This window comes from Scardinius erythrophthalmus (assembly GCF_964197995.2).
Source record: "Scardinius erythrophthalmus genome assembly, chromosome: 22".
In the NCBI taxonomy this organism is placed as follows: domain Eukaryota; kingdom Metazoa; phylum Chordata; class Actinopteri; order Cypriniformes; family Leuciscidae; genus Scardinius; species Scardinius erythrophthalmus.
The window spans coordinates 19,722,727-19,742,982 of record NC_138242.1 but is presented as its reverse complement, the minus strand read 5'-3'; the positions used below and the strand labels follow the sequence as shown (position 1 = coordinate 19,742,982).

The window sequence follows — 20,256 nt, the reverse complement described above, 5'->3', positions numbered from 1 at the left end:
GCATGGATGTGGATTACGATTGTGGGTTACCCTTTTAATAAATACTACTTTCGTATCTTGGAGCAGTTTCATAACACTTGCCTTATGAGAAAAGATCAATTGATAAAAGTACAATTATATGAAGTCCTTATTACATGGTGTAAATTGAAATTATTCCGAAAAGTCAAAATGAGGAGACATAATTATGACAAAGTTGTTTTATTAGATGCATTTCAATGTCATAATTGAATTGTTTTATAATTATGGGTAGCATTTTATTTCGACATCTCATAATTTCAACTCATTTATGAATTAGTATCTTATACTTTCTACTTTTGTCATATATTTTTCTCATAATTTTGACTTTTTACGTCAATTATGACAACTTTTCCATTTGTCAATTTTGATTTATCTCATAATTATGACTATATCATAGTTTTGACATTTTATGTAATAATTGTGAGTTTGTCATAATTATAATGACGTTTGTTCATATGTTGTGGAAATGGCTTCCATATTTATATTTTAAGAGACTTGCTGACCTTGACAGTCATAAGGGTCTGCACTGCAGATGCCCTCTCAGTGATGTCATTTCCTGTTCTATACATTTATACTGGTTGCACCACACAACTTTGATTTCGCAAGCAAGTTTTTGACATTTTAAAAAGCAGTGAAGCTTTTGTTTTCCTTTTTTACAAATTATGAAAAATTATACCAAACTCCAGTACTTTTTACGGGTTTCTTTCAAAGCATTTAATTCCTTAAAAGAGACTTTTTTTCTCTTTGTTATAATACCAGGATATCATGAATCACCCTGACTTTTCTTGACTATGCCCCCTCAAAAATCATAACCTATTCACATCAGGTTGGGTTGGTTGGGTGTTGTTTTTGTTTTCATGCTGGAACAATCGGTCTATTATGACATTTCTACAACTGCCTGACAGCAGCTTTGAAAAGTGTCCAGGAATTGAGGACACCAAGTACACCTGATTTGCATGCAGGGTGCAGTGGTAGCACGGAGGAGAGCGCATGGATGCCGAAACATGCCCTTGAGCTTTACTGATGACTGTTATTCAAAGCAGGCAGCGAGGGCTTAAAGGAACAGACACGGCAGCATTTTGTGAGCTTGAAAGCGAGAGGATGGTGAATTAGAGAAACTTCTGGCAATATTTCAAACACCCCACCTATGTCCCAAAAGCATTGCTACGTGTATCTGCCCCATTTACCCTCTAAGACAGATGCCAAGTGAGCAATTATGAGTTGACAGTTAAGCAAGATAAGAATTACAGGCAAACAACTCACAGTTTAGCATTAAATAGAGTGACCTTCTGCTCAGAGAGACCACACACTAGTGGACCATCTGAAAGATTTATCATTTAGCTATATGATATTCCTTTGAGAATTGTAGAACTCTCTGGTCCAGAACCACAAAACCAATCTGGAGAAAAAGTGCACAGTTTCCTTATCAGTTACATGTTCTACACAGCAGTCAGAAACAGGATTTATACTCTTGAATATTAGCAAGTATGAGCTTGAGGGAAATGAAGGTTTATTTACTGAAATTAATGGAAAAAGCAGGAGCCTACAACATATTTAATATGGAGTTTCTCTTAAACACAGTAAATGGCAAACTGCTTGTTTGCGCTACAAACCAGTGTATTTATGATTGTAATAATAAATTACAATAATAGATAAATACCAGTTTGCACTTTGCAGCATATAGAACTGTTTGTACAACTCAAATAACGACACCAGAAGCCTTGCACATTCAGCCTAAAAAATGGCTGTGCCCTTGTGTTAAAAATAGTAGGTCCAATTAAATATTTATTTACTTACACCAACTTTTTAATAAAACGGTTATAAAATCTGACTGGATAAGCCTTGTTTGAAACATTGTAAAATTACCACACTCCTGCGCATCATTTGAGTTCTGCCAACCTAACATTTGATTGGATGAAAATCTGTGTAGTGGGGGAATGATACTTTTTTTATCTGTTTACCGTAAGTTGCTGCCAACAAGATTGTAACAAGATTACATGCAAGTTGACTGTAAAAAAAGAAAAAGTCATTTCAACTTAAATTACATTAAACTGACTTCAAAATGAGTTGAATCTTGCATAACATACAAAAAAAGTTGAAAATTGCTCGCAATGTAAAAACCTAATGTTGTCATGACTTATTGATCATATAATTTTTTTTGCACAGTATATTCTCCCATATTTTCCCCTATTTTGCATAACACGTTTTAACATTTAGAAATAGATGTCAGAAATCATGGCTGATTTTATTTTAGGTTCACTCACCACACTGGAATTGGAATGGCAAGTCAAGTGCATTCCATTAGGATACAGTATTCCAGCACTGAGCTGTTGCATAGCCTTTACTTGCAAATAGATATCTTAAACTTTTGATTTATGGGGTTTTCACGCTACTTTACGACTTCAAAAGTAATTTATTTCATCTTCACTGCACCAAAGTGCTACAGAATTGAACAATAATGACAGATAATGATTGTGGCAGCACTTTATTTTACAGTAGCTAGGCTACTGTTACCCATCCATACTATGATGTGCTTATCAATTGCAATAACTAGCTACTAACCCTGAACCGACCCCTAAATTAACCTTAACCCAGTTATCTTACATTGCCCAGTCCACATATGTACACTGTAAGTGCACGTACTGTAAAATAAAGTGCAGCCGTGATTGTCTGGTTGTTCTGAACGTCACCCCGTTTATATGTGGAATACTTTGATTACGAGAACTGGGAGGAGCGTGTAAGAAACTGAGCAGCTTCCACATGACTGGAGTGCAGTGGAAACACAAGGAGAGCAGCAGTCGAGGCGTGGGTGAGTGAGTGAACATCATGGGACATGCTCGCTGGGAATGAACTACAGCAGTCTGGAGCTTCATCCCTTCATCCCAGAGCGCACAGACGTCTGCAGCTGATCCTCACTGGACAATACAACAATAGTGAAGCTGAGATTACAGAGTCCTGATTTAAAGTTTAGAATAATGAGAGTGAATTTTTCAGCTAGTTGGATATTTCAAGGATGGATCACACACTTCGTCCTTGCTCTATGCACGCAGGTATGCTTTTGCGAATGATTCCTGTAAACCAAACTTTATTTTTGAATTGCACGGGATTAGGCTAAACCGGGAATTTATTATGACCGGGAAATTATTATTTTTCACTCTTTTTCCTGGAAAAATCCTCATCCTCACAATGCCAAATTGCCTTATTCAACTATTCATTTCAGCACTTTGTTGGGAAAATGGTTTGTGTACATTTAGCGATGTAAGATTCGTGAACGACTTGTTCTTTTGAGTCGGACCTTTGCAGTGAATCTTTAGAACCGGTCTAATCGCTTCGTTCGATCTGACTGAATCGGTCCTAACGGTCCTTGTGTTAACAGCTCAAAGCTGCTCATTGAACCGTGAACAAAACAGTCTCTGCCTTTCGAAAATGCCTAGTTCGAATTAATGAGCCGAGACTCGGTAATGTAAGAGCACTTGGAGTGAAGATTTGACTGATGGGGCGATCAGTAGGCTATGCTAAAAAAAATGTTTGGGGGGCGAACAGTAACAGGCCTAGCCAAATGGCGGATATGTTACAAATAAAACACAATGTAAATGTGTCACTTTATTGACAGACAGTTGTATCAACACGCACACGAAACTATTTTTTTAAGCTTTTTTTTTTTTTTTTTTTGGTAAGTGATGTAGGATATTTTAACATTGTTTAATGTGATTATGCTTAATTTAAGATTATGGCTGCAACAAACTAAACTAGTTAAGTCCAAATGAAAGAATTAATGAATCGTTTCGTTTTTAACCGGTTCATTAAATGAACTGTTCAAAAGAACCGTTTCGCTGAAATGAGTTGAAAATCCCATCACTTTATTTATTTATTTATTTTTATTAAACATTGCAAAGCATTAAAGCAATACAGATAGACATGAAAAAAAGACAAAAAGATACACAGACACAAATAAGTTGCGAAAAAAACAAAAAAAAAACAAGAACAATGCAATGCATTTACCTTGAGGACAAAAAGGATGAATATAGAGATAGTTTCCAATGCTTTGGGATTAACAGAGCTTTGGATAGTTTCCATGTATTTGTCTAGATCATCTTTGAATAGAGAATAGAAAGGTTTAGAGCCAGTAAATTTTTGCTTATGTATGTGAAATTTAGCTAGAAGGAAACACAAATGAATTATGTAATATATTGTCCTGTTTTCTCTTTTGATTAGTCAAACAAACCAAAGAAAATATCTTTAAAACAGAAAGAAAAGTCACTTACAATATAAGATTGGATAAACATTAACAAATCTGACCAAAATTTCTCTGTGCCAAAACAAACGAATGACATCTTCCTTAAGAGAGTGACAAAAACAGCAATTCGCTTCAATGTCTGACTTATATTTCCCAAGAAAGGCTTTGGTTGGGTAACATTTGTGAATTTGTGTATTTCTTTGGCTTTATTGGTAAGCATACTTACTTATGAGACAAAGACCATACTTTTTCCCACGGTAAATTCTCTACAATATTATTCCAGTGTGGTATTACATAAGGAATTGTCATTATCTCTTACTGGAAGAGAGCTCTGATTTTATAAAAAAAATTTTGTTACTCTACAGAAGCATACATTTCCGATCATTGCGTCAGTTCGGTTCAGTTAGGTTGTTCCATAAGTAATATCTGTGTGTGGAAAAGTTGTGTTTGTATATTAGGGACCATGAGCATCTGCTTATTAAATTAGAGAGTTTGACAGGGACCTCCAAGGAGAGAGCTGCATACATTACAATTCTAGAGAGTAGAATTCTTCCTCTTATCGACAAGTCTCTCTGCAGCCAAGAATTGAGTTTCATTTGGGTTTTCAGTAGAGGATCGAAATTTAGTTCGAAATTTAATTCTGGTCTTTATTAATTACAATTCCTAAGTATGTAACTTGATCTTTCACAGGGATATTGGGATATCCCATCGCTAAGCAGTCTGTGTCTCAAAACTGAATAGACATACCTAGACTAGACATTTTTAGGACTGCATGGCGAATTAGCTCACGATGCCCAAAAATGTACCCTATATCCGCTCACTGGGTTTTGAGATGCATCCAAACTCTTTCCTTCCCTGTCATGAGCAGATTTCAGTCAGATATTAGCTTTTCTGTGCTTTTCGCTGAATTGTTGCACACTTTGAGGGGAACTCCATGTAAATTTTTTCCCGGGATTCTGCTTTTTTCGTTGTTTTGGATGGTCTTCTTAACCATAAGTGTGAAGTGTGTGGGGTTTTTGTTTATAAGGAATCATTGGATTTTTCAGCCAAATGTAAATTTGATGCTTATCAAATGTAAACTATCATTACATTCACAGGAATTGCGTGAAACTCCAAACTGCATTTACATATAACCTTTTTGATTGAATCAGGCCACAGGATGCAGACAGAGAAATGTTTTTCCCATGTAAACGTTAAGAAAATCCCTAATATAGGAATTTTGTAACATATTTCTGTATTCTGGTTTGTGAAATGAGTTAATTTTTACAGATACGTATTATTTTGTCAAAGCCCATTCATTCATTCATTCATTCATTCATTCATTCATTTATTCAATTGTCTTTCTTAGTTGTCTAATGTCCTGTCGGGTCAAAAGTTTTAACATGTTTTCTGTTGCATCACACGCAGGCCTGAACTTGTGTTTGCCAGGTTGTAGAGTTATGAAAGAAAATGTCAGTATCTGGAAACTTAATTCTGGAAATGGTGCTTCCTCTTTCAGCCTTCCATAGGGAGAATAATTTTCTTCAGATTAAGTTTTTTTTTTTTTTTTGATTTTATTTGATTTGACTTTAGTATAGCTTTATGTTTGTTACCTCATTGTTACCTTTTCCTTTGCATTCATAAACAGAATGAATGCAAAGGAAAGCAACTGAATCATTAGAACTCCATATTGCTTTTGCCATATGCAGCTCAAAACGGTGAGACCTTGCGAGAAAAGATTTCTCAATGTCCGGTGTATATTTTCTAACATGTAATTTTTCAGGGCGTCACTGACCATGATCTTATATATTTAGTCAATGAAAATATGTTGTGTTGCCTGAGTATAGCCTTACATTCAAATGTAGTTTCAGAAATGAACTGTAAACATTCCTTTGGTTTCCTGTGTTTTTTCACATGCATCCATCAAAAAGCCTTTAGGTTTTTCAGCAGTGGTAGAAAAACCCTCAGAATAACATCTTTAACTATGATCAACGTCTTAACAAAAACGAAAAGGAGATTATTTTCAAGTACACGTTTCATTTCATGATTTTCATTAGAGTATATCATTGAGTTTCATAAAAAGACAAGTTTCATCATTTGAATAAATTTGTGTTTTCCTTCCTGATTTTTTGTTGAATAGTGAACTGCACTAGTCACTTGTTTTGACAAAGCTTGTTGTCATCAACAAATCTGATAAGGATTATTTCCCCATGAATTTCCATGATATCCATGGATTTTTCTGATGATGGATAAATCCATTGATCCTGGTCACATAGGAAAATTTGTGCTTCTGTTTTTTTCCTTGTTTTAGAGAGATAAAGAGAGCATTCATATTTCATAAATCATCTTCTATAGTCCCCAACAAAAATGATTTCTCTTCCTGCATTTTAAAATCTATATTGAATATGTTGGCTAGAATACAGAAGACTAAGGCTTTGCCAGTGGTGCTGATTTGAAAGCTTTTTTTTAAGGTGCTGTGCAAAAAAGTTGAATTTGAGCATTATTTCTACCTGAGAAACACTTAGTACCTCAGCCAAGTCCTTTCCACCTTCGCAGAGAGCCCAGTATGCTGAGCTTGGCACTATTTTCATTTTTATTGTCTTTTATATGAGTTACAGACGTTTTTTCTCAGATTTACGCTGAATTAAAGGATTGCATTTAATTCTGCCCTGCTGTTAAACCGTGGAATGCCATTGTGGTATCTGGAGGGATGTGGGTGTTTTTTTTTTTTTTTTTTTTGTGCTTTTCTTCTTGTTTTTTTCTTGCTCCGAATTGGGCAATACACCCTCCACACATACACATACACACACTCCCCCACTCTCTTTCATTCCCTGATGCTTTTACCACTCAAATGATGATTATGCCTTGAAGATTCTCATTCCGAGAGCCAACATTTAGATTTCAACATGCCAAACTTTGTGTAGTTTTTGAGTTACTGTGTAAATCACCCAATGGACTAGAGATACAGTGACCCTAAAAAAGTATTTGAATGCTTAAGACACAAGACAAAATGCCTGAATGCCATTGCATCAATTATATATTTTTTTTTCAAGAAAGCCCATTTCACAATAGTACAATAATAAATGGACTGTTCAAAATTAGTGGGAAATTACTTTATGTTGACTTAAAGTCTGGACCATAGATATCTATGGTCTGGACCCTTTGGTTAAAGTCCGCGTGAACCGGAAGTTGCAAACAACTTTTCTCCGGTGTTGTGACGTATTTCCCAGTGAAACGGAATATTGAACAGAGGGCAGGGTTTTACTCTAGTGCTCCTCCTCTCCATCTCTGCTCATAACAGACTAACGGTTTGAGGGGAGTGGTTAAGCGTTTCCCGACCCAAGCCGTCAAACCTACATCATCAGAGAAGGAACGCCATTCCAGACCGGAAGTAACTTTTCAGACTTTGATTAAAGATTACGATGGCAAACAATTTTTTTCTGTGTATTAACTTCCACGGATTAATTTTTCACCACAAGACTAGTAGCCTAATATGCGCTAACAAAGTAAATAGGGTCAATTTTGATTTCAGTTGGACTTTAAAAGCTATTATAAACCTAACTCGGAAAATTGAAGATTGCTGTTTGTTTTATATTGGAATGGAAAGAAAATATCAGCAACGAAAATACACTACCATTCTTAAAATATAGATTTTAAGTTTGGGGTTGGAAAGAATATTTCATGTATTTGAAAGACATCTCATATGCGGAAGTGTTAATTTATTTATAAAAAAGTAGTGTAATTCATTTCTTTTGACAGGTAGTGTAAATGTTATATAAAACAGACAGATTTTGATTACTGCATTATTAAAGGGTTAGTTCACCCAAAAATGAAAATTATGTCATTAATGACTCACCCTCATGTCGTTCCAAGCCCGTAAGACCTCCGTTCATCTTCGGAACACAAATTTAGATATTTTAGATTTAGTCCGAGAGCTTTCTGTTCCTCCATTGAAAGTCAATGGACGGCATACTGTCCATGTCCAGAAAGGCAATACAGACATCATCAAAGTAGTCCATGTGACATCAGTGGCTTGATCTTAAGTTTATCAAGCGGCGAGAATACTTTTTGTGCGCAAAAAGTAAACAAAAATAACGACTTTATTCCACTATTCATTTCCTTCTCTCTAGGCCTCGAGTGAGTTCACGTAGTGTTTTTGCGTAGCGCGTCTGTTTTGTACGTCACACGCATCACACATGACCAGCGTCGGCCAATAGTGAGCCTACGTGTGACGTACAACACAGACGCGCTACGCAAAAACACTACGTGAGCTCACTCGAGGCCTAGAGAGAAGGAAATGAATAGTGGATTAAAGTCGTTATTTTTGTTTACTTTTTGCGCACAAAAAGTATTCTCGCCGCTTGATAAACTTAAGATCGAGCCACTGATGTAACATGGACTACTTTGATGATGTCTGTATTGCCTTTCTGGACATGGACAGTATGCCGTCCATTGACTTTCAATGGAGGAACAGAAAGCTCTCGGACTAAATCTAAAATATCTTAAACTGTGTTCCGAAGATGAACGGAGGTCTTACGGCCTTGGTAACGACATGAGGGTTAGTCATTAATGACATAATTTTAATTTTTGGGTGAACTAACCCTTTAATATTTTAACACCAGATCTGATCTTTTGACACAATTTACTTGTATTTTGATTACCTCTCTCTCATAGTAAATAAAAAATATTATAAAACCTCCCATGGGTGACCTTATCGTATTACCATATCTTACTATGATATTAGCTGTAGTCATCTTTGTTGCTGTTGATGTGACTTCATCTGCAAATGCTTTTATGCAAAGTGACTTACAAATGAGGAACATCACAAGCATTTTATCATACAAGAGCCAACGTGTTCGTTTAACTATTGTTAAACATTTCATTTCAGGCAGGACTGGCCATAAGCTGCCAACAGAACGAGTACGAGCACAATGGGGGATGCTGCCAAAAATGTGAACCAGGTGAGCAGTAATACAGACTAGTTAATTATACTATGAAGAACAACCCATCCGTTCATTCATTTCATGGTGTGAGTGAAGCTGATGTCTGGGAAAAACAAGATCAGGTCAAAATTTGCTGGTTTTTCCCATTTGAAAAAGCAGAAGGATGAGGGAAAGAGGAAGAGGCCTTCACACACCCAAAAGAACTATAACATACCATTACTTCCTTCTACCAAAAAATATAGAATATATGAATTAACTGACCTTTTGCAAACCTATTTTACATCTTTAGTTCAGTAAGATGTTCCTTTGAATGCAGGAAAATACATTGTTTCCCATTGCGACGGGAGTCCGACAATGTGCCGTGATTGTGCCCGTGATGAGTACCAGCCGGACTGGAACAGTGACACTAAGTGTATTCGTCAGAAGTTCTGCGATGAGGGTCAGTGTCGCATAATGCATGTAAAGAAAGAGTATGGTTTGACTTTGCATTATTTCTTAACACCCGCCATCAATCTTCCTCTGCAGGGAAAGGATTTAACCGTACCCTTCCACACAACCCCACCGCGGCGGAACCGTGTCGGTGCAAGCAGGGCTTCCACTGCTCTCTGATCAACTGCGAGTACTGTGAGGCCATTCAAAAATGTCCTGCGGGAGAAGGAGTCGTGATGGGTGGTAAGAGCTTGTGGTCACTCTACACAAAGTTCACCAGGAACATGTTTACGGGCAAATGAGAAAGATTCTTACTCTGGTAAATCATGAAGGGATAGTTCACAAAGGTGTGAAAATGATGACAGAATTTTCATTTTAGGGTGAACTATCCCTTTAGTAAGTTCATTTCGAAGTTTAATGTGGGAGACATTAATCATGTGGCTTATAGATAGATGAAGTGTACCCGTAATTGAGAGTGCAGTAAATCAGTGGCTGTTCCAGCTCTGTGGTGTGGAGCACGAGGTTTAGTGCCAAATCGAAAGGAACATCATAATACAGTTCTCAGAAATGAATGTGGACACACTGTAGTTTACATTTTATCATTAGTATCTTGACATTTACACTTTGTAGATTATAGGCTTTATCTATCTATCTATCTATCTATCTATCTATCTATCTATCTATCTATCTATCTATCTATCTATCTATCTATCTATCTATCTATCTATCTATCTATCTATCTATCTATCTATCTATCTATCTATCTATCTATCTATCTATCTATCTATCTATCTATCTATCTATCTATCTATCCATCCATCCATCTGTCTATTTACCTATCCGTCTGTCCGTCCGTCCATCCAGGCTTGATTGGCATTTACATTATTTTCACTACTTATATAATAAATTGAACAGGACAACGCAATAGACATTATACAACAGGAAGTAAATAAGATGCTAAAAACAGAAATACAAATGAGAAGAAAATGAGTATGAAAAATAAAAAGGAAATAAAGTTAGAGTTTTTTTTCTCGCTTTGGTACTATTTTCACAAGTTAGGTGTACATTTTCAAAAAATCTTTGTACAAAAACATAAACTGATCACACTTGTAACACAGCCAGTAATTCTTTCAAAACCCAATCCCATGCTTTCATTACAGTTATACACATTTCAGTTCATTATTGTAATATGTAATGAGAACATTTGGTTTAATCACCGAAACACAACAGTATGATGTTCTTTAAATTGAATACTTTTAACAATCAGTTCATTCAACAGCAGACAATGCAAGATACATGTTTCAAATCACCCTTGTTGGTGAAATAATTACAGTAATATAGGCTACAGATGCCACATTAGAAAATACACTTACATGACCTAACTTATGTAACTGAATCCATAATGTTTGTAATAGTATCTATCTAGTGTGTGTGATGAAGTTATGAAACTGCCATTGTGCTAGAACTGAGTTTGCTGGCAGTACAGTAAATGCTCTCACTCTCCCATATGACTGAATGTATACTGTAGTTGACATTTATAGGGGTAAGTTACAGTAATGTGGCAATCTCTATCATGGTAATCTGTTTACAGTATCACATGGCATACATACTGTAATGTTAAATGCTGTATTTGATGCCATCTGGCTCCCTTGATGCATCTCTGATCAATCTGATGTTACACAGTTTCCTCTCCCTTGAACACTATCCTGATTTATGTTCACAAATTGCAAATTTCTCTTTTTTTTTCTTTTTTTTTTGATTGAACTGAATGAGAAGAGATGCAAATCAAAAGTTTGATAGTAAGAGCTTTATGAAAGGCAGTTGAATGAATTATTTATATAGATGAAACACTTATTTTGTGTTGTGAAAAGAATATTTCTGATTTTGTGTATTGTACTAACAATTGAAAACATGCTGAAATGTTTTAAAAAAGTACACTTTTGATGATCTGTTGCGATATTAGTACTAAGAGTTTCACCTTGTGAAAATAGTACCAAAGTGAATAAAAAAACTATTATCTAGATATGATAAATAAGAATATGCTTTTAAGTGTGCTAATTTGTCTGAGTGTAAGTCTGTCTCTCTATCTATAATCCTTTATCACTCTCTCTTCATTTTAGAGACTGGCAGAGCTTCCTGTGTGACTTGCCTACCTGGATTTTTCTCAGATTCTAAATCAATAGAATCCTGCAAGAAATGGACAGAGTGAGTATGCCTCTCTATCTAAGCTTAAAAAGTCAATAACAGCTCTTATTAAAAAAAATAAATACAATAACAGCTCAATAGGTTTAACAACAGTTGGGAGTGTGTGCCACAAAGATGCCTGTCCTCTGCGTCACACATGCAGATCTATGCTTTAACAGGGCTCATTTGCAAAGTCACAGCTCTCATTCTCACAGGCGTTGTTTGTCTGGGGAAGGTCTCAGGCGTGCTCTGTCATTTTTTAAAGCCCCCGCAGTCTTACCGCACTCTGGTATTATGATTAATTCCTCCACCACTTCCCCTAGAAAGAGCCCCTTTTCTTTCTTTCATTTGTGGTTGCTCTTAGAGGAGAAAATTGAGACGGATCAAACCAGAAGTGGCCAGGCTATTGGGCTGTCTTGTATTGATATGTCTAATTCTCTTCCAGTTGTAAAGCCATTGGCAAGACCGAAAAACAGCCAGGAAGCACTGAGACAGATGTAGTGTGTGGACTCCATTCTCCTGGTAGGTTATATCAAATCTTTATTTTCGGCCTCATAGTTAACGATTATACACTACCATTCAAAACGTTTGGGGTTGGTAAGAATATTTTGTAATATTTTTGAAAGAATTCTTTTATACTGTACTCACCAGAGCTGCAATTATTTGATAAAAAAATACAGCAAAAACAGCAATAATGTGAAATTATGCCACATCTTTTGGAAATCAATGCACCAAATTATTGAAAGTACTGATAAAAATTTATTTAAGGATTCTTACTGACCCCTACAAAAAAAAAAAAAATATATATATATATAACAGATATAGTATATATACATATATATATATATATACATATATACATATATACACACATATATACATATACATATATATATATATATACACATACATACATATATACATACATATATATATACATATATATATACATATACATATATATATACATACATATACATATACATATATATATATATATATATATATATATATATATATATATATATATATATATATATATATATATATATATATATATATATATTAGGGCTGTCAAAAGATTAATCGCATCCAAAATAAAAGTTTGTGTTTACATAATATATGTGTGTGTACTGTGTATAATTATTTTGTATATATAAATACACACACATGCATGTATATATTTAAGAAATATTTGCATACATATACTGTATATATTTATATATAATTTATATTATATATAAATATAATTTTTTTATATATAAATTACACATTTTTCTTAAATATATACAAGCATGTGTGTGTATTTATATATACAAATTAAATTATACACAGTACACACACATATATTATTTAAACTCAAACTTTTATTTTGGATGCGATTAATCGCGATTAATCTTTTGACAGCCCTACTATATATATATATATATATATATATATATACATATATATATATATATATTTTTTTTTATCTGGCAATGTTAAATTACTATAAAAGTCAATGTAAAATTGGTTAAAAAAATAGCTAAAAATGACTAGGAACCCATATTTTATGTGTTGGCTGGTATCTGTAATGTCTGGTAGGATTAGTCTGGATGTGTTTCTTTGTTGCTCAAGCAGTTTCGCCTCTCATCCAAGAGCAATAAATGTGATTGAGCAACAGAGACAAACTTTACTAAACCCTCTATGATGACCTGAATAACTGAGAACCTTCACAGACCGGTGTAACGAATAAACCTAAACTTCCTCAGGTATGACACCCTGGGTGCTTGTGGCCATCCTCTCAGTCATCATCGTGGTATCTCTGGTCGTTCTCTTCTTGTTTTGCTGCAAAGATAAGCTGAACTTCCTCTCAGGTAAATGTTGTTCAGGATCATGTTTGTTTGCTACAATTTGTGGTAGATTCCTGTCTATCTTGTTAATTAAAGCTTATTCTCTGACTCCACAGTAAATCTACGCACCTGCGTCCAAAACCTAAAAGGAAGTAGGAATCGACAGGTAAATAATAATATCTGAAAACTTGTTTCAAAACCTAGCGATGCATAAAGACTTACCAACCCTGCTTTCTTGTAGGAAACTGTGACTTCATATCACTTCAGAAACGGTCTACAAACCCACCCTTTAATCTGCCAAGAAAGAACCCCTCCGGAGTCCCTGATCATATGTCCCAGCACCACATTAACCATCCCAGAAATGTCAGATTGCACGGACCAAGACCAGGACCGAGCCGAAACCTCGTCGGGGAGCTCCAGCGTGGACTCCGGATGCGGGCCGTCATCCCCTCTGTCAGGAAGCTCCTGCAGCTGTGTGCTTTCCATGAAGGAGCCCATAGAGGTGGGAGAGAACGAGGACTGCAGTCAGCTGGTCGCCACGGGCCTGGCGTCGTGCAGCTCCTGCAGGACAGGGGACGCCACGGGAAACGTGCAGGTTATCGGCCTGAAAGAGCCTCTGCTGTGTGAGAGCTGCTCGCTGGACGGCCCGCCCGCATGCGATTACGTGGATCTGCAGCGCTCGCAGGAACTCTACCTGGACTACAGCAGCCCTGCTGGCAAGGAAGCCATGTCGGAGATGAGAGGCGTCAACGGGGACCGAGGTTTGGTCGAGGGGCTGTATAGACAGAACGAACCTTGTTGCTGCAGCATAGACTCCACCACCGTTCCCCCTTTGCCGTCTGTCAGCGCTAATGACCAGGGCCTTTCACTGATCCACAGCGATGACCGCAAACTGTCGGACCCTGACGCGGAGTACCAGAACCAGTGCTCGGATGCCGGCCTCACATCCGGTAAGACATTAACACACGCAAAAATCGTGACGAAATAAATGAGAAGTTGTCTGTGCATCTCAGGTATTCAAAACTGTTGCTAGTCACAGGATTCTGTTGAACTCATTTGGCACGCTTACGCCAGATTTACAAGCAATGCCGTGCGATTCTATTCCAAATGGGCAAAAACAGTATGATATGATGAAAGATTGGAAACGATCAAAGACGTGACCTCTTGGAAACAGATGGCCGAGCTAACAAACTGGATCAGCTGATGTTTTGCATTGAATTACTCACTATTTATGGGCATTTCTAGATCCATATGTGACCCTGGACCACAAAACCAGTCTTATGGGTATTTTTTTTTAAATTGAGATTTATTCATCATCTGAAACATTGATGTATGGTTTATTAGGATAGGACAATATTTGGCCGAGATACAACTATTTGAAAATCTGGAATCTGAGGGTATAGACAAATCGAAATATTGAGAAAATCGCCTTTAAAGTTGTCCATTTCTATTGGCGATAGTGCTGCATCCATTCACAAAAATACATGTTTTATATATTTAAGGTGGGAAATTTACAAAATATCTTCATGGAACATGATCTTTACTCAATATCCTAATGATTTTTGGCATAAAAGAAAAATCTATAATTTTGACCCATACAATGTTTTGTTGGCTATTGCCACAAATATACCCGTGCAACATAACATCCAGGGTCACATATGTAAAACCATTAAAAGTGCTAGAAAACAGCCGTTATTATATGTTTATGTTTCTTTACTAATAAATTTAACTACTACTAATAAATTTATATTTAAATAATATTATATAATTGTATATAAAACAATTATTTGTATAAATAATAGTAAAAAAATCTACGTAATAAATATGAATGAATGAATATATATATATATATATATATAGAGAGAGAGAGAGAGAGAAAGAGAGAGAGAGAGAGAGAAAGAGAGAGAGAGAGAGAGAGAGAGAGAGAGAGAAATTGATCAAAAGTGACTGTAAAGACAATAAAATGTTTTCAGAAAAAGATTTCTGTTTACAAAAATGCTGTTTTTTTTTTTACTTTCTATTCATCACAGAATCCTGATAAAATGCATAACGGTTTTCACAATAAAATATTAAGCAGCACAACTGTTTTCAACATTGATTATAATAAGAAATGTTTATTGAGCAGTGAGCACCAAATCAGGATATTAAAATGATTACTGAAGGATCATGTGACACTGAAGAATGAGTACATTGCCATCACAGGAATAAATCACATTTTAAAATTATTTGAAGTTATTTTAAATTGTGATAATATTTCACAGTATTACTGTTTTTATTGTATTTTTTTATTTTAAAAAGTTGCAGCCTTGGTGAACATAAGTATACCCCCCCCCAAAAAATAATAATTTTAAATTAAATTTTATATTATTTATTATTTAAAATCAAAAGTATTAGCAACATAAATGTTTCCATTTCAGTAACGTTATTTCAAAGTGTCTGTTTTACTCGTATTCCATCCTATTGTTATTAATTACATCTCTGCAAAGGAATTACACAGTGTATAAACGTGTAGCTCATTAGTATTATTCAGTTGTTTCTTATGTAAATACACAGTAACCTGAACACTATAGAATAAAGCATTACATCTTGTATTAATAATTAGAACAAGCACATTCAGGTCATGTGCATTCCAGTAAGTCGTGTTTGTGAAAATATGGCAGGCAGCCACAGCAAAGAGTGGGAGTACGGTCCATTATGGAATAGCGGCTAAATGACTAAAAGATGTGTGAAATGTGAGTCACTGATAGTCTGTGTGTATATTCGGAGAGAAAAAAAAAGGAACCATGTAATCTGCCCATGTTGAAGTTTTAAGTGGAAGGAAGCTGTTTCGTTGCTCTAAAGGGATTGACACAAAAACAGCTTTTTTTGCCATGTCAGTGCTTATGTGGCATTATTAGCTTCCAGTTTGTAATGTAGACTATTTATGGAGACCACTAAACATCTAAAGCAGTAGTGCAGTGTATTCACACGCAAGACATCAGCAAGACTACAAAGCCGTTTCCTTGTATGACTAAATAGGTTACATTAATATGCAAAATGTTTAGCCTTGAAAATTTTCAACTTCCAGGAGTGTTAATAATCAGGGTTAATAGTGTTAACTACTGTAACATAAAAGTTTGTAAATATATTTGTAAGTTTTGTTTATATAATATATGTGTGTATATATATAACATTTAAATATATATTTAAATGTATATATATATATATATATATATATATATATGTATATGTATGATCAAAGATGGCTGTGAAAAATAAATCTGCATTATTTATCGTTTTGATATTTTCAAAAAAAAAAAAAAAATCTAACCTTTTATTGAAGTAAAATAAAAATCACATTATGAAATAAATGTTTTTTTCCAAAACACATTGGGAACAATTATTTGCCCCCTTTTATTAAATACTTTTTGCAACCTACTTTTTCCAAGATAACAGCTCTGAGTCTTCTCCTATAATGCCTGATGAGTTTGGAGAACACCTGACAGGAGATCAGAGACCATTCCTCCATACAGAATCTCTCCAGATCCTTCAGATTTCCATGTTGGCGCTTCTTCTCTTCAGTTCAGCCGACTCATTTTCTATAGGGTTCAGGTCTGGGGTCTGGGATGGCCATTGTAGATGCTTGGTTTTGTGCTCAGTGACCCATTTTTGTTTTTAATTTTGATGTTTGTTTTTGGATCACTGTCCTGTTGAAGATCCAAACATGGCCGTTATAAGATTCGTAGCAGACGTTGCCAGGTTTTGATTTTTTATCTGTTGGTATTTGATCGAATCCATGATGCCATGTATCTGAACAAGATGTCCAGGACATCTGGCGGAACATTAGGCCCACAGGATTAAAGATACAGCAGAGTATTTCATTTTACACATTGGGGTACTTTTTTATCCCTGTGTGAACCAAACCCATATTAAGTATTTTCTGCCAAAAAAGCAATTTTTTTGTTTCATCTGACCTGATGATCTGGACAGATGAAACAAAAAAAAGAGCTTTTTGGCAGCAAATACTTTTTGTGACAGCAACAGATTCTGTATGGAGGAATGGTCTCTGATCTCCTGTCACGTGTTCTCCAAACTCATCAGGCATTATAGGAGAAGACTCAGAGCTGTTATCTTGGAAAAAGGAGGTTGCAAAAAGTAACCTATCAAAGGTTAGATATATTTATGTGTATGTGTATATGTATATTTATACACACAGACAGACACACACACACACACACACACACACAAACACACACACACACACATATATCAGATTACGCACATATATTATATAAACAAAAACTTTTATGTTAGATGCGATTAATCGCAATTAATCAATTTGACAGCACTAATATATATACATGATGTATGAAAATGAGAAATTAGCTGAAATAAAATGTTTAAATATTAAATAAATATGAACAAAGTAGCCTATATCAGTGCAGTGGTGCTAAAATAACGTTAATTTGTCTCCAGGAAAGGAATGAATATTTAGTTCATGGAAATATTGCATACTATTTCTGCCACCTTCCGCTAACACCAGTTCTGATGCGTTGTCTATTTTTGTCAGGTCAGGTGACAGGAAACAACAACACTACTTTTATCTCCAGCGGGCAGGTGATGAACTTCAGCGGTGAGGTCATCGTGGTCTACGTCAGTCAGACATCACTGGGCAGCAGCGGGGGGACAGACGAACCCTTCAGCTGCCCGGTTCAGGAACAATCAAATGAGGACAGCTTTCCAAGTGAGCCCAAATCTAACACGAGCACAACACCGCAGGCCAAGAGCACAACCGGACACGTGGATAAACACCTGCCCGTGCAGGAAATGACCAACGACTGGTCCTGGCAGAAATAAAAGGCAAACATTTCCTACTGGACAGGAATGGACTTTTTTTTTTAAATGATTATTATTGATTAATGTTCTCCGTATGAGTGCTATTTCATGAAAAAAATGCTGTGCATTTGTTGACCTATGTATTTATATAGTATAAATTAGGTAGCCTACTTGTTGTCAGCTTTGAGAGGATTTCTATGGTGCGGATGCTATTAATCTGATGACAGCAAAAGTCCAGAACATTGATTTCAGAATAAAGAGTGGTTTGAAGCAAAACTCAGGCCAAAGACAATGATAAAGCACAAACGTAGCCATTACAACAAAAGCTTGATGTTTTTCGTTGTCCCTTTCTCTTGGCCTTCTCTGAAATCGAGCTATCGTCCCGTACCTCATGGCAAGAACCGTTTTATGGTGTTGTTAAATCTCAGACTATTAATAACATGGAAATTACAAATGGGGATGTTGATTTGTGGTGTTTATATTTTTTAAAAACTATTTGTTAATCATTTTTTTTGTTATTTATCGTGCCTTTTTTGTGCCGCAAACCCGACAAGTCAGTCTAACTGGAGCAGAACATGTTATCACGGACATTATTCACAAACATAATGTATATAGTGATTGAAAAATCAATGTTCTGATACACGAATGGTGATTTTCTCCACCCTTTACTGTAAATAAAGCTTGTTTGTATGAAACAATTTATTTCCCTTAAATGAGTGTGATGGTATGAGAAAGCTATTTGGTTTTGTGATATGCTGTGTTTATTGCTTGTGCATCACTAACCACATGTGCGGTAAAACCTCTGTATTTGAGCAAAACCAATGTTGACATAATGCATATAAATAGCTGTGAATCGTTACCAGCTGTCGCGAGCTCAATGCAAACACAAGTACAGTGTTTAGCCACATGAGGTGAGAATTCCACCAAAAGCTGCTGGATGTTCAGCTGTGATTGGGATAATCACAAGTCTGGGATGGCAACAGACACAAACAATGAAAATTGTTGTTGAGTTCTGTCTGCCAAAACAGGAACTTGTGACTGGTTTTTAATGTGGTTCTGCTCAAGGAGCCTTCAGGCACATTTGGTGACTCGTGACCAGTGATGGGAATAACGGCGTTATAAATAAACGGCGTTACTAACGGCGTTATTTTTGTCAGTAACGAGTAATCAAACTAATTACTGTTTCCTCCGTTACAACGCCGTTGCCGTTACTGTCAATAAAAATGCGGCGTTACTATAATTGAGCTCACTGAAGCGGTTTTCATCCGAGTAGGCTCTCTCTAAGCCAGCGCGCTCGACAGTGCGCGAGAGAGACTGAGTGTGTCCACGTGCTCGACAGTGCGAGAGAGAGACCGTTATCCGAGAAAGCGCTCGACAGTGCGCGAGAGAGACCGAGTGTGTCCGAGAAAGCGCTCGACAGTGCGCGAGAGAGACCGAGTGTGTCTGAGAAAGCGCTCGACAGTGCGCGAGAGAGACCGAGTGTGCCCGAGAAAGCGCTCGACAGTGCGCGAGAGAGACCGAGTGTGCCCGAGAAAGCGCTCGACAGTGCGCGAGAGAGACCGAGTGTGTCCGAGAACGCGCTCGACAGTGCGCGACAGAGACCGAATGTGTCCGAACAACGAGCATAAATACTTGAATACTTTACTTTATAAATAAATTACACATTTCAGCATTAGAATAATCTCTGTAGCATATTGGTATCATATGCAATGTTTTAATTAGTTTATATAGCCTAACATAAACTCCAAAATAACCTGCAGGGAACGTTCAAACATGGCTATTTGTTTGACCGGTTGTTAACACGACTAGAATTTGGCTA

The 20,256-nt window shown here is 36.2% G+C and overlaps 1 protein-coding gene across 2 annotated transcripts; it reads left to right on the top strand.

Annotated features, from left to right (window-relative positions):
• The first annotated feature begins 2,741 nt into the window (after nt 1–2,741).
• Nucleotides 2,742–19,295, top strand: tnfrsf11a (tumor necrosis factor receptor superfamily, member 11a, NFKB activator). 2 transcript variants are annotated; one of them, XM_081352143.1, is made up of 10 exons: nt 2,742–3,068; nt 9,123–9,195; nt 9,494–9,616; nt 9,703–9,849; nt 11,727–11,811; nt 12,236–12,312; nt 13,542–13,646; nt 13,739–13,788; nt 13,864–14,572; nt 18,172–19,295. In XM_081352143.1, the coding sequence occupies exons 1-10, from the start codon at nt 2,994–2,996 to the stop codon at nt 18,456–18,458; spliced, it is 1,731 nt and encodes a 576-aa protein (XP_081208269.1). In that variant the 5' UTR covers nt 2,742–2,993; the 3' UTR covers nt 18,459–19,295. The 2 variants fall into 2 exon arrangements, with proteins under 2 accessions (XP_081208269.1, XP_081208270.1); XM_081352144.1 differs by having other exon boundaries at nt 2,745–3,068; nt 18,177–19,145.
• Nucleotides 19,296–20,256: the final 961 nt, after the last annotated feature.